The following is a 23736-nucleotide window of genomic DNA, read 5'->3' as shown; positions in this document are numbered from 1 at the left end:
GTGGAAGTACACCAGCCAAACACCATCAAGCAATGTAGACCTCATAGACAATATGGTGGTATACTATATTAGGGTTAAGAAGATCAGTAGAGTAATTAGCATGAAAATAGGGATAAAAGATGGTAAGAGATGCAACATTTCAGCAGAGACAAAAAGGCTGAAGACAGGGGAGGGGAGTTGATGAGATGAAAAGCTTTTGATTTCACCCTATGTAATAAAAGTGTGTGAGTGGAACCCCGCCCCCCAAAACATGCAAGAATTACTCCATACAAGAACGGATAAGACCCTTATATAGAGTTAGCAGTAGGAGAGGCAAAAAAAAAAAAAAAAGTGGTGGAAACGCCTCAGAATACCTAACTTCATAGAAGCAGTTTTAGCAAGAGAAGAGATGTGAAGTTTTCAGTTTAGATTATGAATAAAGGACAGACCGAGGATATTCAATGTAGAAGAGGGAAACAGTTGAGTGTCATTGAAGAAGAGGGGATTGTTATCTGGAAGGTTGTGTCGAGTTGATAAATGGAGGAATTGAGTTTTTGGGGTATTGAACACTACTAAGTATTCACTGCTCTGTGACGTCCCTGCGAGATTTGTTGACTTCTGAAGGATTGGTCATCTCTAAAAGTACATGGGAAGATGTAGGGCGGACTGGAATCAATAGGACAAGAAGTATTATTTATTTATTTTTTTTTTATGTTAAGGCCTATAGCATCTATAGGCTCACTTGAAGAGTGTGTAGGAAGTGCTGTTCAGCTTCTGTCCATTAGTGGCACAGGCAATTTTATTTATAGTGGTACCCATATATCTGGGGCCATATCACCACCCAAGCTCATCTTGGGTGTAACCACCTAGAACCTGGGTATCATGGGTAACATATAGGTAACTTTAGACCACTTGACAAATGGCAAGGTGTTTAAGGCTGTACGTGGTGGGATTCGAACCTACACGTGAACGTCTGCCTGATCCCACGCTCACCACCTTATCCACTATGCCACCGTAGCTGACAGTAGTGGGTGAAAGGACAGAACCCTGAGGAACACTACTGTTAATAGTTTTAGAAGAACAGTGGCTGTCGACCTAGACTGCAATAGAACGGTTAGAAATTAAACTTGAGGTAAAGTGGCAGACAGAAGGATAGAAACCGTATGAGGGCAGTTTTGAAATCAAAGCTTTATGCCAGACTCTATCAAAAGCTTTTGATATGTTTAATGCAATAGCAAAACTTTTACCAAAATCTCTTAAAGAGGATTACCAAGACTTAGTAAGGAAAGCCAGATCACCAGTAGAACGGCCTTGATGGCAGCCATACTGGCGATCAGATAGAAGTTTGTGAGGTGAATTGTTTAAGAATCTTCTAATTAAGGATAGATTAAAAAAATACTTAAGACAAGCAAGAGATTAAAGCTGTAGGATGGTAGTTTGAGGGATTAGAATGTACACCCTTTTTAGGAACAGGCTGAATGTCAGACTTCTAGCAAGAAGGAAAGTTATAAGTTGATAGACATAGTTGAAAGAGTTTGGCCAGGCAAGGTGCAAGCACGGATGCACTGTTTTTGAAAACAATAGGAGGGACCCCATCAGGTCTATAATCCTTCCAAGGGTTTAAGCCAGCGAGGGCATGGAAAACATGATTACAAAGAATCTTAATTGTAGGCATGAAATAGTGAGAGGGAGGGACAGGCCCAGAATCATCCAAGGTGGAATTGTTAGCAAAGGTTTGAGAGAAGAGTTTAGCTAGATGAGACGGCAGTGTTACCATCAGGATGTAATATAGGAGGGAAAAATGAAGAAGTAAAGTCATTGGAGATGTTTTTGGTCACATGCCAGAAGTCTCGTAGGGAGTTGGAATTTAAAAGATTTTGACAATTTCTATTTAATGGAGGAATGTTTGGCAAGTTGGAGAACAGACTTGGCATGATTCTGAGCAGAAATATAAAGTGCATGAGATTCAGGTGATGAAAGGCCCAAGTACCTTTTGTGGGCAACCTCTCAATAATGTATAGCATGAGAATAGGCTGTGTTAAATCAAGGTTTAGAAGGTTTAGTTTGAGAAAAAGAATAAGGAATGTATGTCTCCACGCCAGACACTATCACCTCTGTTATGCGTTCAGCACAAAGAGATGGGTCTCTGAGAGAAACAGTGATCATTCCAAGGAAAATCAGCATAATACCTTCTCAGGTCCCCCGATCTGGCAGAGGCAAAACGTCAGAGGCACCTCTGCTTTGGGGGATCCTGAGGAGAGATTGGTGAAATAGGACAAGATACAGAAATGAGATTGTGATCCGAAGAGCCCAAGGGAAAGGATAGGGCAACAGCATAAGCAGAAGTATAATAGGTAAAAAAGGTCAAGAATATTGGGCATATATCCAAGACGATCAGGAATACTAGTAGCAACGTTGAAGGCTAGTTTACCAGGATGGTCAAGGAAGGGAGAGGAAATCCAAAGCTGGTAGTGAACATAGAAATTTCCAAGGATGGAGATCTCTGCAAAAGGGTAGCGGGACAGAATGTACTCCACTTTGGAAGTTAAATAGTCGAAGAATTTACTATAGCCAGAGGAGTTAGGGGAAAGATAGACACAACAGATAAATATAGTTAGAGAGGGACTATCAAGTCAAAGCCAGATGGTAGAAATCTCAGAAGATTCAAGAGCATAGGCACAAAAGCAAGTCAAGGCATTGCACACACAGATGCAACCTCCAGCTTTGGAATCAAAATGAGGATAGAGAAAGTAGAAGGGAACAGAGAAAGGACTACTCTCAGTTGTCTCAAACAGCTGTGTTTCGCTGAGGTAAAGAAGATGAGGTTTAGTAGAGGAGAGATGGTGTTCTACAGATTGAAAATTAGATCTAAGACTGCAAATGTTGCAGAAGTTAATGAAGAAAAATTTGAGGTGGGTTGCTATTGAAAAAGCAGTTCTACCTGGGAACATTTATGGTCCCCTGTCCAGATGGAAACTCCAAGGTTGGATTTAGTGTCACCATTTTTCTATTTTGAATTATATGTGAAGGGTGTGTGTGTGGTAAGTGCATGTAGTTTCGTGTGAAGAAGGAGAGTTGTCTTTAGAGGACAGGCTGTGACTTCTCCCTTTAGTTTTGAGACACAAAGGGAAATGTTCAGCTAGATCACAACCAGCTTTAATTGGAAGTTTACAGCACTCCCAGAACTGATCGAGACCAGAACCAGTTCAGAATGGAACTAGTGTTATTAGATCTTGGTGGGAGTAAATTATTGTTTTCGGTAGGTATCTACAAACTCCTCCAAGTTTATTTATAGAGAGCTACTTGGCATTTACCCTATGCTCCCTGCAACACGTATCCTGTATGAAATGCTTTTGTGCCCCTTTCAGCCGGAATAAACAAAGGATCGTCTTTGCTATAGTAACAGCGTCAGTAACTGATAGACATGCAGCTTACACCTATTTTGCTGATAATGTTTACCATGCATTTCTAGTTGTCCAGGAATAGATGAGGAGTCTCTGCACTGTGATCAGCTGCGATGACAATTCTGGCACCCCAAACAAGCATCTTGTGGAATTTCATGATTCTCAAGACTTGTTATATGTATTAGCAAAGCATCTTTGAAATAATACTATCAATATGAATAAAAATAGGAAATAAAAGGTGGAGGCTAACGTTTGCATCAGCGTGAACTGTAAGCATCTGGATGGTGTTTTGAAAATATACCTCATGCCATCATGAAAAAAGATGGCACTGAAAGGACTATTTAGGTTTTAGTAGCAGAAAGTTATATATAATCCTTTGAACATACAACCCAAGGCATGCAACTCTATGTATTATTGTTTTCAACTCTTAACCCCCAACAAACCTTTTTCTCTGCTGTCAACAAAATATATTCAACACATTCTCTAATCGTGTATTTATGTGGTTTTCTGCACATGAATGTAAGAAAAAATCATAACTCTACAAACATGAACAAAATGCTTAAATTCCTTTCATATTTTTTCTTCCTTAGCTAGGTAAATGATTTCCCTGAATTTATGTTAGTAAATAAATATAACATTATGGAATATATAAAATGAACATATGTTTTCAATCCACATTACCTCATTCCATCGAGATTTTCCTCTCCATACTTAAGTGCTAAACTCCAACAGTTGTTCAGAATTGCAGCATTGAAGCTTAAGTCCAGAATTTTAACCTTCCAGGCATTTCTTGATGTAAAACTTGTTTGCTTTTCCAGTGTTTGTAAGCAGTGTTCAATATCTACAAAAGATAGTTAAGGAACTCATGAAAGCAACACTTCTGGCCTAAAATTATGGCAAAAGGAATTAAAATTTAGAGGCAGTTTGTATTGGCTGTTTCTATCACAGAGACCTGTTTTTCATACAAAAAATTAGCAGTTCCACTGTTTTATTTACTTAAAAAAGTTGTTACGCCTGATAGCATTGTGCCCTGGCGGTGTTGAGGGTATTAGCCAAGGAATATACAGCGAGGAAGTTTTGATGTGGGTTAAAGTTTGGAGGACAGCGACGGTGCTGTCATCTGCTGGAAGCAAGTACTTTCATAGAAAACGTTGTTAGGAATAACTTAAAATTTCTCCCATGCTTCCTCCCCCACCCCCTATTTTTCCCTGCATTTTCTCATGGTTATGAACTTATAAGGCAAATAAAACATATATATATATATATATATATATATATATATATATATATATATATATATATATATATATATATATATATATATATATATATATATCTATGAATTTTCCCGCCTCCGCCTGGGCCACACCATACTCCTTACTTGCATCGCATATGTCAACTGTCTCGTGACCACTTCTGTCCTTGGTGTAGGACTACCCCTGAGGCCATGGAACATTTCCTGCTTCAATGCCCACGCTTCCTCTCTCAACATACTGCATTACGCTCCCGGCTCTCCGCCCTGGCCATCACAACACTCGACCTGCCCACCCTCCTGGCGGCCTCAGGCGTCCACCCTTCCTGACAACCTGCTGTCCTTCGCCTTACTTGTGCCTTTGTAAGAAAGACCAGCCAGCTACCATGCCTGTGATACTCACATAGGCCTACCCGAGGGCTCATAAGGATTGAAAAGAGGCCACGAAAATCAATGGATCCTTATGAGCCCTGGGGTAGTCCTGTGTGGGTATCACAGGCGTGGTAGTTGGCTGGTCTTCCTCACCTAGGCACAAGTAAGGCGAAGGACAGCAGGTTGCCAGGAGAGGTGGACGCCTGAGGCCGCCAGGAGGGTGGGCAGGTTGAGTGTTGTGATGGCCAGGGCAGAGAGCCGGGAGCGTAATGCAGTATGTTGAGAGAGGAGGCGTGGGCATTGAAGCAGAAAATGTTCCATTGCCTCAGGGTAGTCCTACACCAAGGGCAGAAGGGGTCACAAGACAGACGTAGGTGATGCAAATGAGCACTGAGCGTGGTGTGGCTTAGGCAGAGGCGGGCAATGGCTGATGTGCCTTGCGCTCCTTCCCGTGACTGACTGACTGTTTGAATCTTGTAACGGCGCTCATCCTTTCCCGCTGATGGACCTCCCCTTCCCTCACACCCTTACTACCTGCGACCCACGTGCCATCTGTTAGAAGCGAGGTTCCCTAATCAATTCCTCCAGCCCGCCCATTGAACCCGTATATCCTCCCTAGAATCCTTGGTATTAGCTGAGTGCTGCTTCAGTTAATTCTCGGCGCGCATTGTTGTTACACACGCTGCGATTTCATCATGTTTTGCCTTCCTTCTGTTTCTGGTGCTTCTCCTTTCTTTGTCATGGAGGAGGACAGCCACAACCACCAGGCTGAGATTTTTGCTCCTGTTAAGGAGAATGTTTTGATGTTTCACAGGAATTCTCCTGGCACTCCTGGCTTCTCTGGTTCCCCGACTTCCACAAGGTCTTCTAGGAGATTTTGCTCAAGACCAGCATGCACATGGGTCTTGGGTAGTTTCCTACACGACCCTCATTCAGTTTGCGTTAGATGTAGGGATATCTGCAGCCCAGGTAAGAAGTGTGGTGAGTGTGCTAACTGGAGCAGTAAGAAAGTGCTTGTTTCATACAAGTACCAGTGCAGTTTGTGTTTCAAGAGGATTGCCAAGGCCAAGTATACGTGCAATGTTACAGTCACCGACCGCGGCACTTTTCCCTGTTCTGGATGCTCAGGATTCGTGATCTCAAGCCTTCTGTTCTATGTGACACTCCTGGGGGCTCAGAAATCTTGGCCGCGGATGGTGATGTGTTTTCCTAAGATGGGCTCACAGCTGACAATTCAGCCTCACAACGGGTTCTAAGCCTCCAATTGCTCTTAATCTTTCTTTGGCAGGAGGAAGTGCCGCATTTGATGGCTCATAAGACGCATGGGTTCATAAGATGCACCCAGTTTTAGCAGACATTGAAATGTAAAAAAAGATAAATGAGCAGATTTAAGCTCTGAATATGAATTAAAGGATTTCACCTGACATTTGAAGACTCACATTCATTTAGATCATTATTAGATCCCAGTATTTTGCATTTAATATGTTGTATGTAAGGTAAGAATGCTAAATGATAGATGCAATTTTAAATGTGTGAAAGTGTGTCTTATTTTAAGGAGTAACACTGTAAAGAAGGCAGTGAGTCTTGCTCGTGTCAAGACTGACTCGTGTCACTGATCGTTTGTTTTGTTTTGGTTCATGTGATGTATGGAAATTCTTCCTGACTGGTGTCATTTTATGTGAATTACCAGTATGTATGACCTATTGTATATTGTTACCTTTAAAGAAAGAGTTGTTCTGTGGTGTAGTACCAGTCACGACTTTACATGTGCGAAGATGTCTGAAGCTTCGTTTTATAGCTTCTTTTGTCATAGACTGACCACCAACCTCTGCCTCAATACTGAACCTTGGTGTATAGGACACAGTCCCATTTTCTGAGACTTTTTTGGAGAAAAGGTCCATCTTATGAGCCATCAAATACTGTACCTGCTTCTGTTAATGATCTTATTGCTTCTCAGTTAGGAGGTTTGTGTAGTTCTGTGCTATCTGGTACTTACCCCTCCTTTTTCAGCCCTGCTGTCTTCCTTGGATCCGACCTGATGCAATTTAGTATCCTGTTCCCCAGAGTCCTGACACAAAAAAGGTGTGTGCAGTTACACCAAGTCAGGGGGCCATGGAGGACCGTCCAGGGACTAGAGGTGTCTCTTAAGCGTTTATGCCCACCAAAGGATGATTTTAGGTAGATCAAGAAGTCCCATCCCACCTCAGTGGTGACCGTTGATCAAGCCCATTCCTGGGACAAGCCGGTCAGGGGTCTTCTCCCTGGGGCCTTGGGTGAAAGTCTAGCTGGAGGTGATGAACTGCACCTTGCCTCATACCCCAGCCCACATGATGGCATGGCTGGCTCCGGATAGGGCTGGCTCCGGATAGGAACAGAGAAGTGGGTCCTTGACGTCCTGAGGGAAGACTACAGAATCCCCTTCTCTACCCCTCCATCCCTTACCAGCCACTTCAAGGACCTCAGAGGCTATACTCCAGGATCTCTCAAAGGACAAGCCCTTCAGTTGGAGCTCCAACGATTGAGAGACAAAGGTGCCATAGAGGAAGCACCTCTTATCCTTAGTTTCTACAACCCAATGTTCGTAGTTCCATAGGCCACTGTGGAGTTCAGGCCCATCATCAATCTTTCCATCCTCAACACCTACGTCATCACCACCAAGTTCAAGATGAACACAGTTAGGACAGTCATGTCTCCAATACGTAAGGATGACTGGATGGTGTCTCTGGATATGGAATACACATACCTACAGGTCCCTATCCACCCAGGCGATCGGAGCATCCTATGCTTTACCTGAAAGGGCGTCTCCTTTCAGTTTTCGGTGCTTTGCTTTGGCCTTTCTACCACCCCACAAGTATTTAATCGTGTCATGGGCCCTGTCTCTACAGAGTTCTATTGCCAGGGCTTCTGCATCTTCCGTTATCTGGACAATAAGTTGGTCCTGTCTTCATCAGCAGATGAGGCTCAAGGAGCCACAGTTTGTCTCACCAACATGGTGTTCCTCCTTGGGGATTCACATAAATTAGGGAAAGTCCTCCCTGACACCAGAATAGAAGACCTTCCTTGGGATGGTGATTCACTTCCCCTTTTTGAGGGTTTTCTCAACACAGGAGAGGATACAGAACCTGCAAGACACAATTATTTCCTTTCTCAGTTGCCAGTCCCCCTCTGCAAGGGAGTGGATGAGACTTCTCAGACACTTGTCTTCTCTCATTCATCTGGTTCCATGGTTGAAGAGGAGAATGCACCTTCTGCAAATCCAACTCAACCAGCAGTGGGACAGACATTTGGTGGCAGATGACCATCCTCTCACCTGGGACACCAGCTGCCGGAGAGACCTGGAATGATGGCTAGAGACCCAGAACTTGGAGCAGGGTCAACCCCTTTAGTTGGCCATCCCAGACCTCATTCTTTACACGGATGCCTCAAATGACGGGTGGGGTGCTTCCCTCCTCCAGGACTCAGTGAGTGGCCTCTGGGACAGCCAAGAGGGGCTCCTCCAAACCAATGTTTTGGAACTCAGGGCGATATGTCTGTGGCTCCTTCATTTTGCAGAGTTGTTGAGGGATTCAGTGGTTACTAATTTCTCCAACCACACCACAGGTCTAGCTTCCTTGAACAGGGAAGCCTTCTCAACAACAAGGCACGAGAGATCCTAGACTGGGCAGACACTCATTCAGTGCAGATACTGACTCAGTTTGTCAGAGCTTTGAACAATGTGGTGGCAGATTGCCTAAGCAGACAACACTAGGTCCTGTCTACGGAATAGACCCTACACATGGATGTGTGCCACAAACTGTGGCAGGTGTGGGGCTATCCGACATTGGATCTCTTTGCCACATGGCTCAACTACAGGATCCTGAACTTTGTGTCCCATTTTCAGGGTCCCACAGCCATAGCCACAAGTACCTTCCTCTACAGTTGGGACAACCAGGATTTGATTTGTATGCCTTCCTGCCACTTCCTCTCATCAGAAAAGTGCTCAACAAGCTCCAGGCATCCAGAAACACGAGACTCATCCTGGTAGCACAGTACTGGCCCTAGAAGGAGTGGTTTCCAGACCTGTTGGGGGCGTTGATAGAGCCACCCAGACGCTTTCCCCTCAGATGGAACCTTCTGAGACAACCTCACTCCCATTGGTTCCATCTCAGTCTCCATGCTTCTCAACTGACAGGGTGGAGACTGTCAAGTGATTTTTGAAACACAGGTGCTTCTCTTCTAAAGTCGTAAGTTTCTTGGCTCATGCTAAGAGATCTTCCACTACTTTAAACTATCAACATAAGTGGAAGAGACAAAGGAGATGGTGCCAAGACAACAGGCACACTATTTCCAACCCCTTGGTCTAGAAAGCCGCAGATTTTTCTGGTTTATTTGTGACAAGTCTGTTGTCTTTCTGCCTCTTCTATCAAGGGCTACAAGGCCATGCTCAACAGCGTTTTTGCAGTTTTGAGGCACATTATCAGACCTTGCTCTTCCCAACCACACAGGCCTACTAAGGACCTTGCTCCCTCCGAGAACTTGGATTTGGTCCTTTTCCACTTGAACAGGGCACCTTTTTTTTTATATTATTTATACCATGTGGGCTTTTCATGGGGATTTATGGGCTAAAGGGGGTACTTTCTAGGGTACCTCCTATCTCAAAGCCCACCTGCTAGGAAAACGTTGCCCCAAGTGAGGAAGCCCAACCTACACTCGGACCGTGGACAGGATTCGAACCCGTGCGCTTGGAGACCCCTTGGACCCCAAAGCACGCATGGTTCCACTGTACCACAGCGGCCCCTCTTAAGCTCTCATTCATAAGAGACCTTATAAGGAAGACCTGCTTCCTTCTTACTCTTACAACAGAACAGAGGGTGGGAGAGATCCGAGTCTCCTCACACAGGGGCAGGATCTTTTAGCCTACTATCTCCTGAAGTTTGTTGCCATTACGAATACAGAAATCCACAGTACACTGCGGGAATTTCGTATTTAGAGTCTTGCATCTTTAGTGGGTCTAGAGAAAGAGGAGCGACTCTTATGCGCTGTTCGGGTGCTAAGTCACTACCTACACCAGACAGCTTCAGCTACGAAACCCAGGAAGCTATTCCTTACTATTAAGTGTCCTTTCACACCCGTGTCAAACACAGCAATCTCCTTCTTTGTCCGGGATACCATCATAGGAGCTCATGTTTCCATCCCCGACTCTACCTGTCTCGAATTTAAGGTTTAGGTGCACAACATGTGTGATATTGCTACCAGCTGCACAACTGGCCACATAGTATGATGACTACCCATGGTCCACACCCCACAGGTAGGCCACCTAGGCTACCTTTCATGGGGGCATTTTAGTATCAGCCTGCCACCTTTGGGCTGGGATAAGGGGCCAGTAGCCGAATCTAAGCACCTTTCTCGGGCTCACCCTCTCGGATTGCGGTCTGAGAGCACCCTTAGGGCACTCAACAATGGTCGCCTAGGGCTTTCTCTTTGGCTTTTGAGTCACGAAGGTCATGGAGAACTCCCATGTACCCAGCTGCATTCTCCAGCACTCTCTCCACTTCTCCGCCTCAATGAAATGTTTGTATCTCCACAATTGACAGTCATTTGACCCTATACGCCTGGCATATCATTTTGAATCTCACCTCCCTCAGTGTTGGAGTCTGCTAATTTTTCTATTTGAAAAAACGGGTCTCTGTGATTGAAATGTAATTTTTAGAACTAGAATGAATTTCTTCACCTACCTGTTTTTCATACAAAAACAAGTGCCCTCCTTTTCTCCCCTCAGTCTGATTCTAAATGTGAGGTGGCGCACTGCTGATACCCTCGGCAGCGCCCAAAGCACCGCGCTACCAGGCGTAGCGTATTTTTAATCTCTGCAGAAGGAAGTAAATAAAACGGTGGAATTGCTCATTTTCAGTATGAAAAATAGGTAAGTGAAGAAATCAATTGTAGTTCTAAAAATTCTATTCTATCCTAGAAAGTAAAGGATACTCAAGTTATTCTGGTCCATATTCTTCAATTGTTTCTTCATAAAGGCCACTGTGTTCCAATACTGCTTGAGCTTCTCGCTGCTGGGAATCCATCCACACAAACCACATCTTGGTGCTTCCACTTTATTTCCTTCTTCTCCATTTACTTCAGTATCGTACATCTTTACTTTCCCTTCATCTCCACTGTACTTATTTCTTTCTTCTTTTCTCCATTTTCTCCTTCCTTCCAATTCCTTTTCTTTTTCTTTTTCTCTTCTCTTTTCTTCTCTCTCTCTTGCAGCTTTAATTTTCAGCTTTATTTGTTGAACAGTATCAGATGCTTCAGGAAGACTTACAATGCCTTGACAGTTCAAAGTTTCTGAAATATGTTTATATGTATGTGTATATATATATATATATATATATATATATATATATATATATATATATATATATATATATATATATATATATATATATATATATATATATTTAAGTAGTTATGCTTATGTTGGATAATAGGCTAAAAGGAAATGTAGACCAACAGAATATATACAACTATCACGACTTGCACTACATTTCTTAATCCACTGTTCATTATGCTTATTTTGTTTATTTTACTTTTTTTTAAGAAGCTTGATAAAAACAGCGAAAATTTAATGAATAAACAATATGACTTGAAAGAAATAATTGATATCACAAGAACAATGGAGTAATGGTCTTAATGTCTATAGTTTTATCTTTGTTTTGTAAAATCATGCAGAGAGAGAGAGAGAGAGAGAGAGAGAGAGAGAGAGAGAGAGAGAGAGAGAGAGAGAGAGAGAGAGAGAGAGAGAGAGAGAGAGAGAGAGAGAGAGAACCGGATTAGCACATGAACTATGAAAAAAAAAGAGGAAAAAAAAAAATTTGTCAAACGCTGCTCTGTATTTCTTAGGAGCTATTAACTGCCTCATCAGTTTGTGTCCTTGTTTATTATCTTAATAAAGAAAAGATGTTGATAATGATTATTCCTCATATAATTGTATTAACATTTAATGAGTAATTTATGAAGAAGCAAAAGAAGCCACATGGGTTTTATTTTCAAGGAAACCTCTTAAAGGAAAGAGTGAGCATACCAGTTTCTTTAAATATTAGTTTCGTATAACTGATGATGAGGTTCATGAGCGTGTTGTTAATTAGTATAATATTAAGTTCTATGCATATTGGTATAAAAAGTAAGACTCACCACACTTGATGGAATTTTCATACTTAGCCCTCTCCTCATCCAGACATGTTTTGCACTCACATAGGAAAAACCATCCCTTGTAGAGTAACTCTCGACGGGCGGCAGATGTGCTGACGACATCTGTGTAGCTAATGTAACACTGAAAAAAAGTTTACAAGTGATACTGAATAGTTCATGAAAGAAATTAAACAATGGCCTATGATTTTGGATTACAGGAATTACAGTTATCAAAGTATAGTAAGCAATATAATTATATAGATGACTCAGAATGATAATAGCTTGAAATAACTGGTTCTTAATATACTGTAAGAAACAATGGGGAGCTTGTGAAGCCTCTCTCGGGCATAGTGTCCGTGGTGATACACCTTCACAAATTCTTCCACACATTAGTTTTTCTCTCTACTTGAGAATTCCACGTGAATACAAATATGCTCAATTACTATGTGTTTAAGTGTATTCCTTGTATGTATGATAATATAAACAAATAGAATCATATGTATGTTATAAAAAAAAAATAGCATGGAAAACTTCCACTTGACATCGCTTCTATGGATGGCTAATAAATTTTAGTAATGTGCATATTTCGTCATAATTTATATCCTGTTTCTAATGAAAACGCTAAAGGAACTTGATGAGATGAGGCACGCCTATAGGAAGAAAGCAAGACTTCAAAAATATGAAAATATAAATTCACAAATGGCATTTAGAAATACTTTATAAAAGTGCATCACTGTGCGGGAGAAGAAGTTGCCAGTTGTCGCCACATGGAATAATACAGAACCAAAACAAACTCAGGCGTACGCTGTTGAATACTTCCACCATTAGTATGCCTGATTATTGCTGTGTCCCTTTATGCAATGGTTACGTTGGTCACTTATTTCCACGGGATGAACATAGGAAGAAACTGTGGATGATCGCTATAAGGCGAGACCAATGGACTCCTAGAAGAAGTGTAGTGTGTAAAGATCACTTCACGCAGGAAGACTACGCCACTGATAGTAAGTTCACTGGTATTTTTCAGTTTCTTTTTAAGCCATAGAGCAGGAAGACGGAAGAACATGCTGGTTTGTTTGGGTTCTGTATTATTCCATGTGGCGACAACTGGCAACTTCCACTCCGGTGGCGATACACTTTTGTAAAGTTTGTTTCTAAATGCCATTTGTGAATTTATATTTTTATATTTCTGAAGTCTTGCTTTCTTTCTATAGGCGTACCTCATCTCGTCAAGTTCCTTTAGCGTTTTTATTAGTGACAGGATATATATTATGACGAAATGTGCAGTTCTAAAACTTATTAGCCATCCATAAAAGCGATGTCCTGTGGAAGTTTTCCATGCTAATTTTTTACAACATACATATGATTCTATTTGTTAATATTATCATACGTACAAGGCATACACTTAAATACATAGTTGTTGAGTATATTTGTACTCACGTGGAATTCTCGAGTAGAGAGAAAAAATAATGTGTAGAAGAATTTGTGAAGGTGTTTCACCACGGACACTATGCCCGCGAAACCTGGTAGGTTCGAATCTCCAAAGTAGCCCATTCCCTGATAAATCATAAACACCTAGCGCTGAACACCTATCACAGTAGTGCCTTGCCAGACAGCTACAGACAAAAATCAACTGTAATTCAAAACATTACTCGAACCAATGATCTGTTGCATAAATTAGTGAATAGTACTTATATATTAATTTTTGTGGCGTATGATAAATATGTTTAGTCTCATCGACATAAGATTTAATCCCTAAAGAACAGGGATGTTCCTCATGGACATCGGCTAATTTTGACAATTTGGCAAAAAAATAGGTAATTTTCCATTGCCACGTTCTCAACTCTACCTTGATCAATTGCTTGAAATATAACAGCATCACTCTTGTCAATTCTTACTCTTCAATCTCCTTCAAACCCCATCTCTCTACATGATGTGGTGTCTGTGATGAAGTGAAGTAAGTTTCCACTTTTTCTCAGCCTATGTTGAAATGGTTGTCCAAGTTGTGTGCAACTGCCATGTGGCTGCCTGGCTGGGACCACAGCTGGGGACCGCAAAACGTCCTTGATCTGCTTCTCTCACCAGTATATCTTAGTCAATCACTTACATGAATAGGTACACAGATCTACCATTCTGCACACACATTAGAGGAAACAATTGTGCTTATATGTGCACATGATTAGGACTACATAAGTGTAAAAAGGGGGATGAAAAAAAATAATATTTTATAGTCAACATCAAATTACACCTTGTAGGCTTGTCATGAGAAAAACATGGAGCAATGAGCGAAATATTTTAGTGACTATGTATGAAAAATAAATAGTGTTTCCCTGTATGATATTTACTTCCTTGATGTGATGCATAAAAAATGTAGGAAGTGGGAGATGATGAAACAGCTGCACTGAGGTACGTAGCACTGCATCCAAGATGCATAGGTTAAAACAATAATAACAACAACAGGCTTTTTTTCTTTTTACCATTTGCTATCCTTCTTCCATATGAACAACCACCTGTGAACACACACACACACACACACACACACACACACACACACACACACACACACACAAGCCAGAGGACAGGGGTTCGATTCCCCGGCCAGGTGGAGATATTTGGGTGTGTCTCCTTTCACGTGTAGCCCCTGTTCACCTAGCAGTGAGTAGGTACGGGATGTAAATCGAGGAGTTGTGACCTTGTTGTCCCGGTGTGTGGTGTGTGCCTGGTCTCAGGCCTATCCGAAGATCGGAAATAATGAGCTCTGAGCTCGTTCCGTAGGGTAACGTCTGGCTGTCTCGTCAGAGACTGCAGCAGATCGAACAATGAAACACACACACATACACACACCACGTAGTGTAGTGGTTAGCACCAAGGAATATACAGGGAGGAAGTTGTGGTTGGGGTTAAAGTTTGGAGGACAGCGACAGTGCTGCCATCTCTTAGAAGCGAATACTATCATAGAAAACGTTTTTAGGAGTAACTTAAAAAGATTTCTCCCATGCTTCCTCCTCCACCCCTATTTTTCCTTGCATTCTCTCGTGGTTATGAACTTATAAGGCAAATAAAACACACACACACACACACACACACACACACACACACACACACACACACACACACACACACACACGGCCCGGTAGCTCAGTGGTTAGAGCGCTGGCTTCACAAGCCAGATGACCGGGGTTCGATTCCCCGGCCGGGTGGAGATATTTGGGTGTGTCTCCTTTCACGTGTAGCCCCTGTTCACCTAGCAGTGAGTAGGTACGGGATGTAAATCGAGGAGTTGTGACCTTGTTGTCCCGGTGTGTGGTGTGTGCCTGGTCTCAGACCTATCCCAAGATCGGAAATAATGAGCTCTGAGCTCGTTCCGTAGGGTAACGTCTGGCTGTCTCGTCATAGACTGCAGCAGATCAAACAGTGAATTACACTACGTGGCTGGGTGACCAGCAGGCCACTGAGGTGAGGTGAATTACACACACACACCGTGTAGTGTAGTGGTTAACAAGCTCAACTCACACTCGAGAGGGTCCGGGTTCGAGTCCCGGAGGTGGCGAGGCAAATGGGCAAGCCTCTTAATGTGTGGCCTCTGTTCCCCTAGCAGTAAAATTAGGTACGGGATGTAACTCGAGGGGTTGTGGCCTCGCTTTCCCGGTGTGTGGAGTGTGTTGTGGTCTCAGTCCTACCCGAAGATCGGTCTATGAGCTCTGAGCTCGCTCCGTAATAGGGAAGACTGGCTGGGTGACCAGCAGGCGACCGAGGTGAGGTGAATTACACACACACACACACACACACACACACACACACACACACACATATATATATATATATATATATATATATATATATATATATATATATATATATATATATATATATTTTTTTTTTTTTTTTTTTTTTTTTTTTTCCCCTACGGAAGAGGGCCATCCAAGGGCAAAAAAAAAAAGGAAGTTAGAAAAAGGCCCACTTGAGCGCTGGCTCTCCAAAGAGTTCAAAAAGTGCCAAAACCGTCAGCAAGAATTAGGAGAGCAAATGCCTCGATACCTCCCTCTTAAAAGAAGACAAGTTGTAGGAATTCGGAAATACAGATGCAGGGAGGGAGTTCCAGAGTTTACCAGTGAAAGGGATGAATGATTGAGCGTACTAGTTAACTCTTGCATTAGAGAGTTGGACAGAATAGGGATGAGAGGAAGAAGAAAGCCTTGTGCAGCGTGGCCGCAGGAGGAGGGGAGGCATGCAGTTAGCAAGATCAGTAGAACAGTTACCATGAAAATAGCGATAAAATATAGAAAGGGATGCAACATTTCGGCGGTGAGAAAGAGACTGAAGACAGTTAGTCAGAGGAGGGAGTTGATGAGACGAAGAGCTTTCGATTCCACCCTATCAAGCAAAGCTGTGTGACTGGAACCCCCAAACATGCGAAGAGTACTCCATACAGGGACGGATAAGGCCCTTATACAGAGTAAGCAGTTGGAGGGCGAGAAAACTGTCGGAGACGCCTCAGAACACCTAACTTCATAGAAGCTGTTTTAGCAAGAGATGAGATGTGAAGTTTCCAGTTAAGATTATGAGCAAAGGACAGACCGAGGATATTCATTGTGGAAGAGGGAGACAGTTGAGTGTCATTGAAGAAGAGGGATAGTTGTCTGGAAGGTTGTGTCGAGTTGATAGATGGAGGAATTGAGTTTTGAGGCATTGAAAACTACTAGATTTTCTCTGCCCCAATCGGAAATCTTAGAAAGATCGGAAGTCAGGCGTTCCGTGGCGTCCCGCGTGATCTGTTGATTTCCTGAAGGGTTGGACGTCTCTGAAAGAACGTGGAAAGATGTAGGGTGGTATCATCAGCGTAGGAGTGGATAGGGCAAGAAGTTTGGTTAAGAAGGTCATTAATGAATAATAGAAAGAGAGTGGGTGACAGGACAGAACCCTGAGGAACACCACTATTAATAGGTTTAGGAGAAGAACAGTAGCCGTCTACCACAGCAGCAATAGAGCGGTCGGAAAGGAAACTTGAGATAAAGTTGCAGAGAGAAGGATAGAAGCCGTAGGAGGGCAGTTTTGAAATCAAAGCTTTATGCCAGACTCTATCAAAAGCTTTTGATATGTCTAACGCAACAGCAAAAGTTTCACCGAAATCTCTAAAAGAGGATGACCAAGACTCAGTAAGGAAAGCCAGAAGATCACCAGTAGAGCGACCTTGACGGAAGCCATACTGGCGATCAGACAGAAGATTGTGAAGTGACAGATGTTTGAGAATCTTCCTATTCAGGATAGATTCAAAAACTTTAGACAAGCAAGAGATTAAAGCTATAGGACGGTAGTTTGAGGGGTTAGAACGGTCACCCTTTTAGGAACAGGCTGAATGTAGGCGAACTTCCAGCAGGAAGGAAAGGTAGAAGTCGATAGACAAAGTTGGAAGAGTTTGGCCAGGCAAGGTGCAAGCACAGAAGCACAGTTTTTGAGAACAATAGGAGGGACCCCATCAGGTCCATAAGCCTTCCGAGGGTTTAGGCCAGCAAGGGCATGGAAAACATCATTACGAAGAATTTTGATTGTAGACATGAAATAGTCAGAGGGAGGAGGAGAGGAGGGACAAGCCCAGAATCGTCCAAGGTGGAGTTGTGAGCAAAGGTTTGAGAAAAGAGTTCAGCTTTAGAGACAGAAGAGATGGCAGTGGTGCCATCAGGATGAAATAAAGGAGGAAAGATGAAGAAGTGAAGTTATTTGAGATGTTTTTGGCTAGATGCCAGAAGTCACGAGGAGAGTTTGAGTTTGAAAGATTTTGACATTTCCTATTTATGAAAGAGTGTTTGGCAAGTTGAAGAACAGACTTGGCATGATTCCGGCAGAGATATAAAGTGCATGAGATTCAGGAGATGGAAGGCTCAAGTACCTTTTGTGGGCAACCTCTATCATGTATAGCACGAGAACAGGCTGAGTTAAACCAAGGTTTAGAAGGTTTAGGTTGAGAAAAGAATGAGGAATGTACGCCTCCATGCCAGATACTAACACCTCTGTTATGCGTTCAGCACAAAGAGATGGGTCTCTGACACGGAAGCAATAATCATTCCAGGAAAATCAGCATAATACCTCCTCAGGTCCCCCAACTGGCAGAGGCAAAACGCCAGAGGCACCTTCGCTTTGGGGATCCTGCGGAGGGATTGGAAAAATAGGACAAGATACAGAAATGAGATTGTGATCGGAGGAGCCCAACGGAGATGAAAGGGTGACAGCATAAGCAGAAGGGTTAGAGGTGAGGAAGAGATCAAGAATGTTGGGCGTGTCTCCAAGACGGTCAGGAATACGAGTAGGGTGTTGCACCAGTTGCTCTAGGTCATGGAGGATAGCAAAGTTGAAGGCTAGTTCACCAGGGTGGTCAGTGAAGGAGAGGAAAGCCAAAGCTGGTGGTGAACATTGAAATCTCCAAGAATGGAAATCTCAGCGAAAGGGTAGAGGGACAGAATGTGCTCCACTTTAGAAGTTAAGTAGTCGAAGAAATTACTATAGTCAGAAGAGTTAGGGAGAGATAAACAGCACAGATGAATTTAGTTTGAGAGTGACTGTTAAGTCGTAGCCAGATGGTGGAAAATTCGGAAGACTCAAGAGCGTGGGCACGAGAGCAAGTTAAGTCGTTGCGTACATAGACGCAACATCCAGCTTTGGAATGAAAATGAGAATAGAGAAAGTAGGAGGGAACAGAGAAGGGGCTACTGTCAGTTGCCTCAGACAGCTGTGTTTCGGTGAGGAAAAGAAGATGAGGTTTAGTAGAGGAGAGGTGGTGTTCCATAGATTGAAAATTAGATCTAAGACCGCGAATGTTGCAGAAGTTAATGCAGAAAAAAAAAAAAAAAAAAAAAAAATATATATATATATATATATATATATATATATATATATATATATATATATATATATATATATGTGTGTGTGTGTGTGTGTGTGTGTGTGTGTATATATATATATATATATATATATATATATATATATATATATATATATATATATATATATATATATATATATATATATATATATATATATATATATATATATATATATATATATATATATATATATATATATATATATATATATATATATATATATATATATATATATATATATATATATATATATATATATATATATATATATATATATATATATATATATACGTTTTCTCCCGCCTCTGCCTGGGCCACATCATAGTCCTCACTTGCACCACCTACAGCTGTTTCGTGACCCCTCCTGGCCTTGGTGTAGGACTACCCCTGAAGCCATGGAACATTTCCTACTTCAGTGCCCACGCTTCCACTCTCAACATACTGCACTATGCTCTCAGCTCTCTGGCCTGGGTATCATAACACTGGACATGCCCATTCACCCTCCTGGCGGCCTCAGGCGTCCACCCCTCCTGGCAACCTGCTGTCCTTCGCCTTACTTGTGCTTTCTTGAGGAAGACCGGCCAGCTACCACGCCTGTGATACCCACACAGGACTACCCCAGGGCTCATAAGGATCCATAGATCTTCATTGTCTCTTTTGGATCCTTATGAGCCTTGGGATAGTCCTGTGTGGGTATCACAGGCGTGGTAGCTGGCCGGTCTTCCTCAAGAAGGCACAAGTAAGGCAAAGTACAATAAGATGCCAGGAGGGATGGATGCCTGAGGCCACCAGGAGGGTGGGCAGGTCAAGCGCTGTGATGGACAGGGCGGAGAGCCGGAAGCGTAGTGCAGTACGTATGTTGAGAGTGGAAGCGTGGGCAATGAAGCAGGAAATGTTCCATGGCCTCAGGGGTAGTCCTACACCGAGGGAAGAAAGGGTAACGAGACAGATGTAGGCGGTGCAAGTAAGCACTGAGCGTGGTATGGCCCAGGCGAAAGCGATTGATGGTTGATGTGCCTTGCGCTCCTTCCCATGACCGACTGACTGTTTGAATCTTGTAACAGCGTTCATCCTCCCCTGTTGATGGACCTCCCCATCCCTCAACCCACGTGCCACCTGTTAGAAGTTAAGCTCCCTAATCAATTCCTCCAGCCCACTCATTGAACCCGTATATCCTAGCTTATAGAATCCTTAGTTAGCACACTCGACTCTCAATTGAGAGGGTCCGGGTTTGAGTCCTAGAAAGCGGCGAGGCAAATGGGCAAACCTCTTAATGTGTATCCCCTGTTCACCTAGCAGTAAATAGGTACGGGATGTAACTCGAGAAGTTGTGGCCTTGCTTTCCTGGTGTGTGAAGTGTGGTGTGGTCTCAGTCCTACCTGATGATCGGTCACTACAAGCTCTGAGCTCTCTTCATAGGGGAAAGACTGGCTGGGTGACCAGCAGACAACCATGGTGAATAACACACACACACACACACAGACACACACACACACACACACACACACACACACACACACACACACACACACACACACACACACACACACACACACACACACACACACACACGCGCGCGCGCGCGCAACTGAGAGGGTCTGGGTTCAAGTCCCAGAAAGCGGCGAGGCTAATGGGCGCGCCTCTTAATGTGTAGCCCCTGTTCACCTAGCAGTAAATATGTACGGGATATAATTTGAGAGGCTGTGGCCTCACTTTCCCTGTATGTGGAGCGTGTTGTGGTCTCAGCTCTACCCGAAGATCGGTCTGTGAGCACTGAGCTCGCTATGTAATGGGGAAGGCTGGCTAGGTAACCAGAAGACAACCGTGGTGAAGTGGAGAGCGTTTGTGTTGCCAGGAGCTCCCAGAGGAATATTCTAACAATAGGCGCAGTGAATCAGAAGGACCTAGACTGTATTTACATTGGGGAAATGGGGCCATAAGGTGTCCTGTCTCCAAAAAATAAGCAAGATTTGGGTACTAATAAAGTGAAAAAATGGAAGGGGAAGCGGATGTAACTGGCATTGCCAGACGTATGTTATCAAAACATTCGCCAGAGTAAGATAGAAAAAAATGTATTGAAACATCAGTTGGAGTGAGGAGACTGAGAGAAGGAAACACTGATAAGGAATTTTCAGTACTTCATGAGGACAAAGGTAATGCGAGAAGATTGGTAAACGTGGAGAGGGAGTTGAGATGTATGAAGGAAGTGAGCTCAAGTATTCTGGAAAAACAAGGCAAGTTAACTAAAGAAAACACTGAACTAAAGGAGAGAATAAGAGAATGTGAAAAAGTAAGAGAAGTGAACCAAGTGACGAAAGAGGAGATGGAGGAGTTAAAGACAAAATGATATATTACTGGCTGAATGTGGTGAATATGAAGAGACATTAAGGAGTCTGCAAGGAAAAGGGCAGGTAAAGTGGAAAGTGGAGTGGGTGAGGTCAAGTTGAAGGAATTAAGAAATGCCTGGAAAAAGGAGCAGGAAAGGGAAAAAGTTTAATTCTCTGAGGTTGTAAAAAAGCAGATGCAAGAAATGACAAAGGACACACTAATTCAAGTAACTAAGGAGAAGGAAGATTTGATGAGGGACACAGTGGACAAGAGGAAATGTATCCTAATTTTTGGGCTGAAGGAAAGAAAAACCCTAACAAGTTTGCGAGAGAGAGAGAGAGAGAGAGAGAGAGAGAGAGAGAGAGAGAGAGAGAGAGAGAGAGAGAGAGAGAGAGAGAGAGAGAGAGAGAGAGAGAGAGAGAGAGAGAGAGAGAATGTTACAGTTAAATATGGTGAATACACTGGATCAGTGGATGGAAGAATCAACACGGTACAGAGGTGAAGAAGAACCATCATTGCTTTACCTAGTATTCACAAAGAAGTCAGAGCCCCCCTCCTATCAAAGTCCAATGGCAAGAAGTGACCATGTTACATTGGAATTAGAAATGCAGGAATGTGAAATGCTAAGATACAGGGAGGACTACAAGAAGGAGAGGTTAAATTATGCAAGAGCAAATTTTGAAAAGTTAATACAATTTTTTGGTGGCATTGAATGGAGAAATATTATGAACGGCAAGACAATAGAAGGCAAATATGAATTATTCCTACAAAATCATACCGAGAGAGTGAGGAAATACCGTTCAAATACGTACTAATCTATGGAGTTAAGAAGAGTATACAAATCTGGTACAATGGCAGATGTATAGAAGCTAAGAGGAAAAAGATAAAGATTGGAACAAACTCAAAAAAGCAGAGAAATGAAAGCAACAGACAGCAGTATAAAGATGCTAGAAATTAATATGTTAGAGTAAGAAGAGAGAAAGAAAAAACTTTGAGAAAGATGTGGTGCGGAAAAGTGAAGATGAATCCAAGCTTTTCTACAAGTATATCAATGATAATATGAAGAATAAAGAAACTATAGAAAAAATCGTTAAAGGAGGAAGACATATCTAAAAGCAGAGGAATTGAGTGAAATAATGAATGAGAGCTTCAAGACTGTTTTCACTGAAGAAGAGGATTTTACAGAACCAAATAGGACATTGCATTGTGCAGGCTTGCAGGAAAGCTAGTACACAAACAAGAAATTGGAAAACTACTAGAAAATTTAGATGTCAGGAAAGCAATGGGACAATTTTTTTTATAGATGGTACCGGTGTGTCGGGCTGGGCACCTAAATAATGTAAAGATCAATTGTTAGAACCAATTTGGCAAAACCTCAAGTTTATAAATTTTTCATTGTTATTTTATTTATTTTATTTTTTTTATGATTTGATTTGTACATAACACACAGTAAGTAAAGGCTATTGATGGGTAACGTAGAAGAGAAAGGGAGAAGGATGGGGGAGGAGGAAGGCGTGTATCGGGCATGGTGAATGGGCGGAGGCTCCGTCCAGCTATATAGTGGTGGATACAGACAAGATCCGAGAAGACAGTCATGAGAGAGGACTTGGTGGATGTGCGCAGCGTGCCAGAGCTACACAACAGCTGTGTAGCGTCACAAGTCAGTGCGTCGCTATGTAGGACCCCGTTATAGTGAACATCGGCGTGGGAAACATGGAGATTGTCAATCTTCGTCTCTGCCTTGGAAGACCCTTGCCTGCTGGGGATTGACTTCCTCACGCGTGTGGGAGCAAGTTTAGACTTCCAAGAAGGGAAGTTAAAGGTACGTGGCCAGGAAGTTCCTTTGATCCTCGGAGGTGATGCTCAGTGTGAGAGGAGCGGGCAGTATGGCGGTGTTCCTTGCCAGGCGAGCGAGGAAACAGCTGCGATGGATGTGCCACAATCTGCAGTACCTGGACATGGCCAGGATGATGATAACAGCAACGCTGAGTCACCAAAACAGCGAGGATAACGTCGAGGAAGCTACAATAGAGCGCGCCTGTAACATCACCATGCCCAGGAAAAACCGGAGAAAATCGTGGTGGCACGGAGATTATGTTATGTAATATTTTTCGTATGTTCCTGTTTCTATTTTCATTTGTGCTTATGTTTTGTTTTGTTGTGTGATAGCCGGGTTGGCTATCTTTGCATGGGGGTTGGGGGAAGCGTTACGTAAAGGATGATATAGAGCCTAACTGTGAGTAAGAGAATGGAGGGGGGACATTTCTTTCCCTCGCAACCAGAATTATGTATTTATGTTTCTGTCAGTTTCCATCATTTTTGCATTGTGTAAGATGTATTATCAATTAATGAATTTCTGGCT

General features: G+C 42.7%; 1 protein-coding gene across 3 annotated transcripts in view; it reads right to left on the bottom strand.

The window, feature by feature from the left end:
* Nucleotides 1-23736, bottom strand: part of LOC123516285 (histone-lysine N-methyltransferase SMYD3-like) — a 107609-nt gene that overhangs the window by 43989 nt on the left and 39884 nt on the right. For all 3 annotated transcript variants that reach the window (XM_045275547.1, XM_045275549.1, XM_045275548.1), the window contains 3 exons: nt 12175-12313; nt 10972-11328; nt 4065-4224 (listed from right to left, as the gene is read on the bottom strand). In XM_045275547.1, coding sequence (XP_045131482.1) covers nt 4065-4224; nt 10972-11328; nt 12175-12313 — 656 coding nt within the window. The remainder of the gene's footprint in view (nt 1-4064; nt 4225-10971; nt 11329-12174; nt 12314-23736) is intronic.

Source organism: Portunus trituberculatus, chromosome 40 (assembly GCF_017591435.1).
Source record: "Portunus trituberculatus isolate SZX2019 chromosome 40, ASM1759143v1, whole genome shotgun sequence".
In the NCBI taxonomy this organism is placed as follows: domain Eukaryota; kingdom Metazoa; phylum Arthropoda; class Malacostraca; order Decapoda; family Portunidae; genus Portunus; species Portunus trituberculatus.
This window is presented reverse-complemented; position numbering and strand designations above follow the sequence as displayed.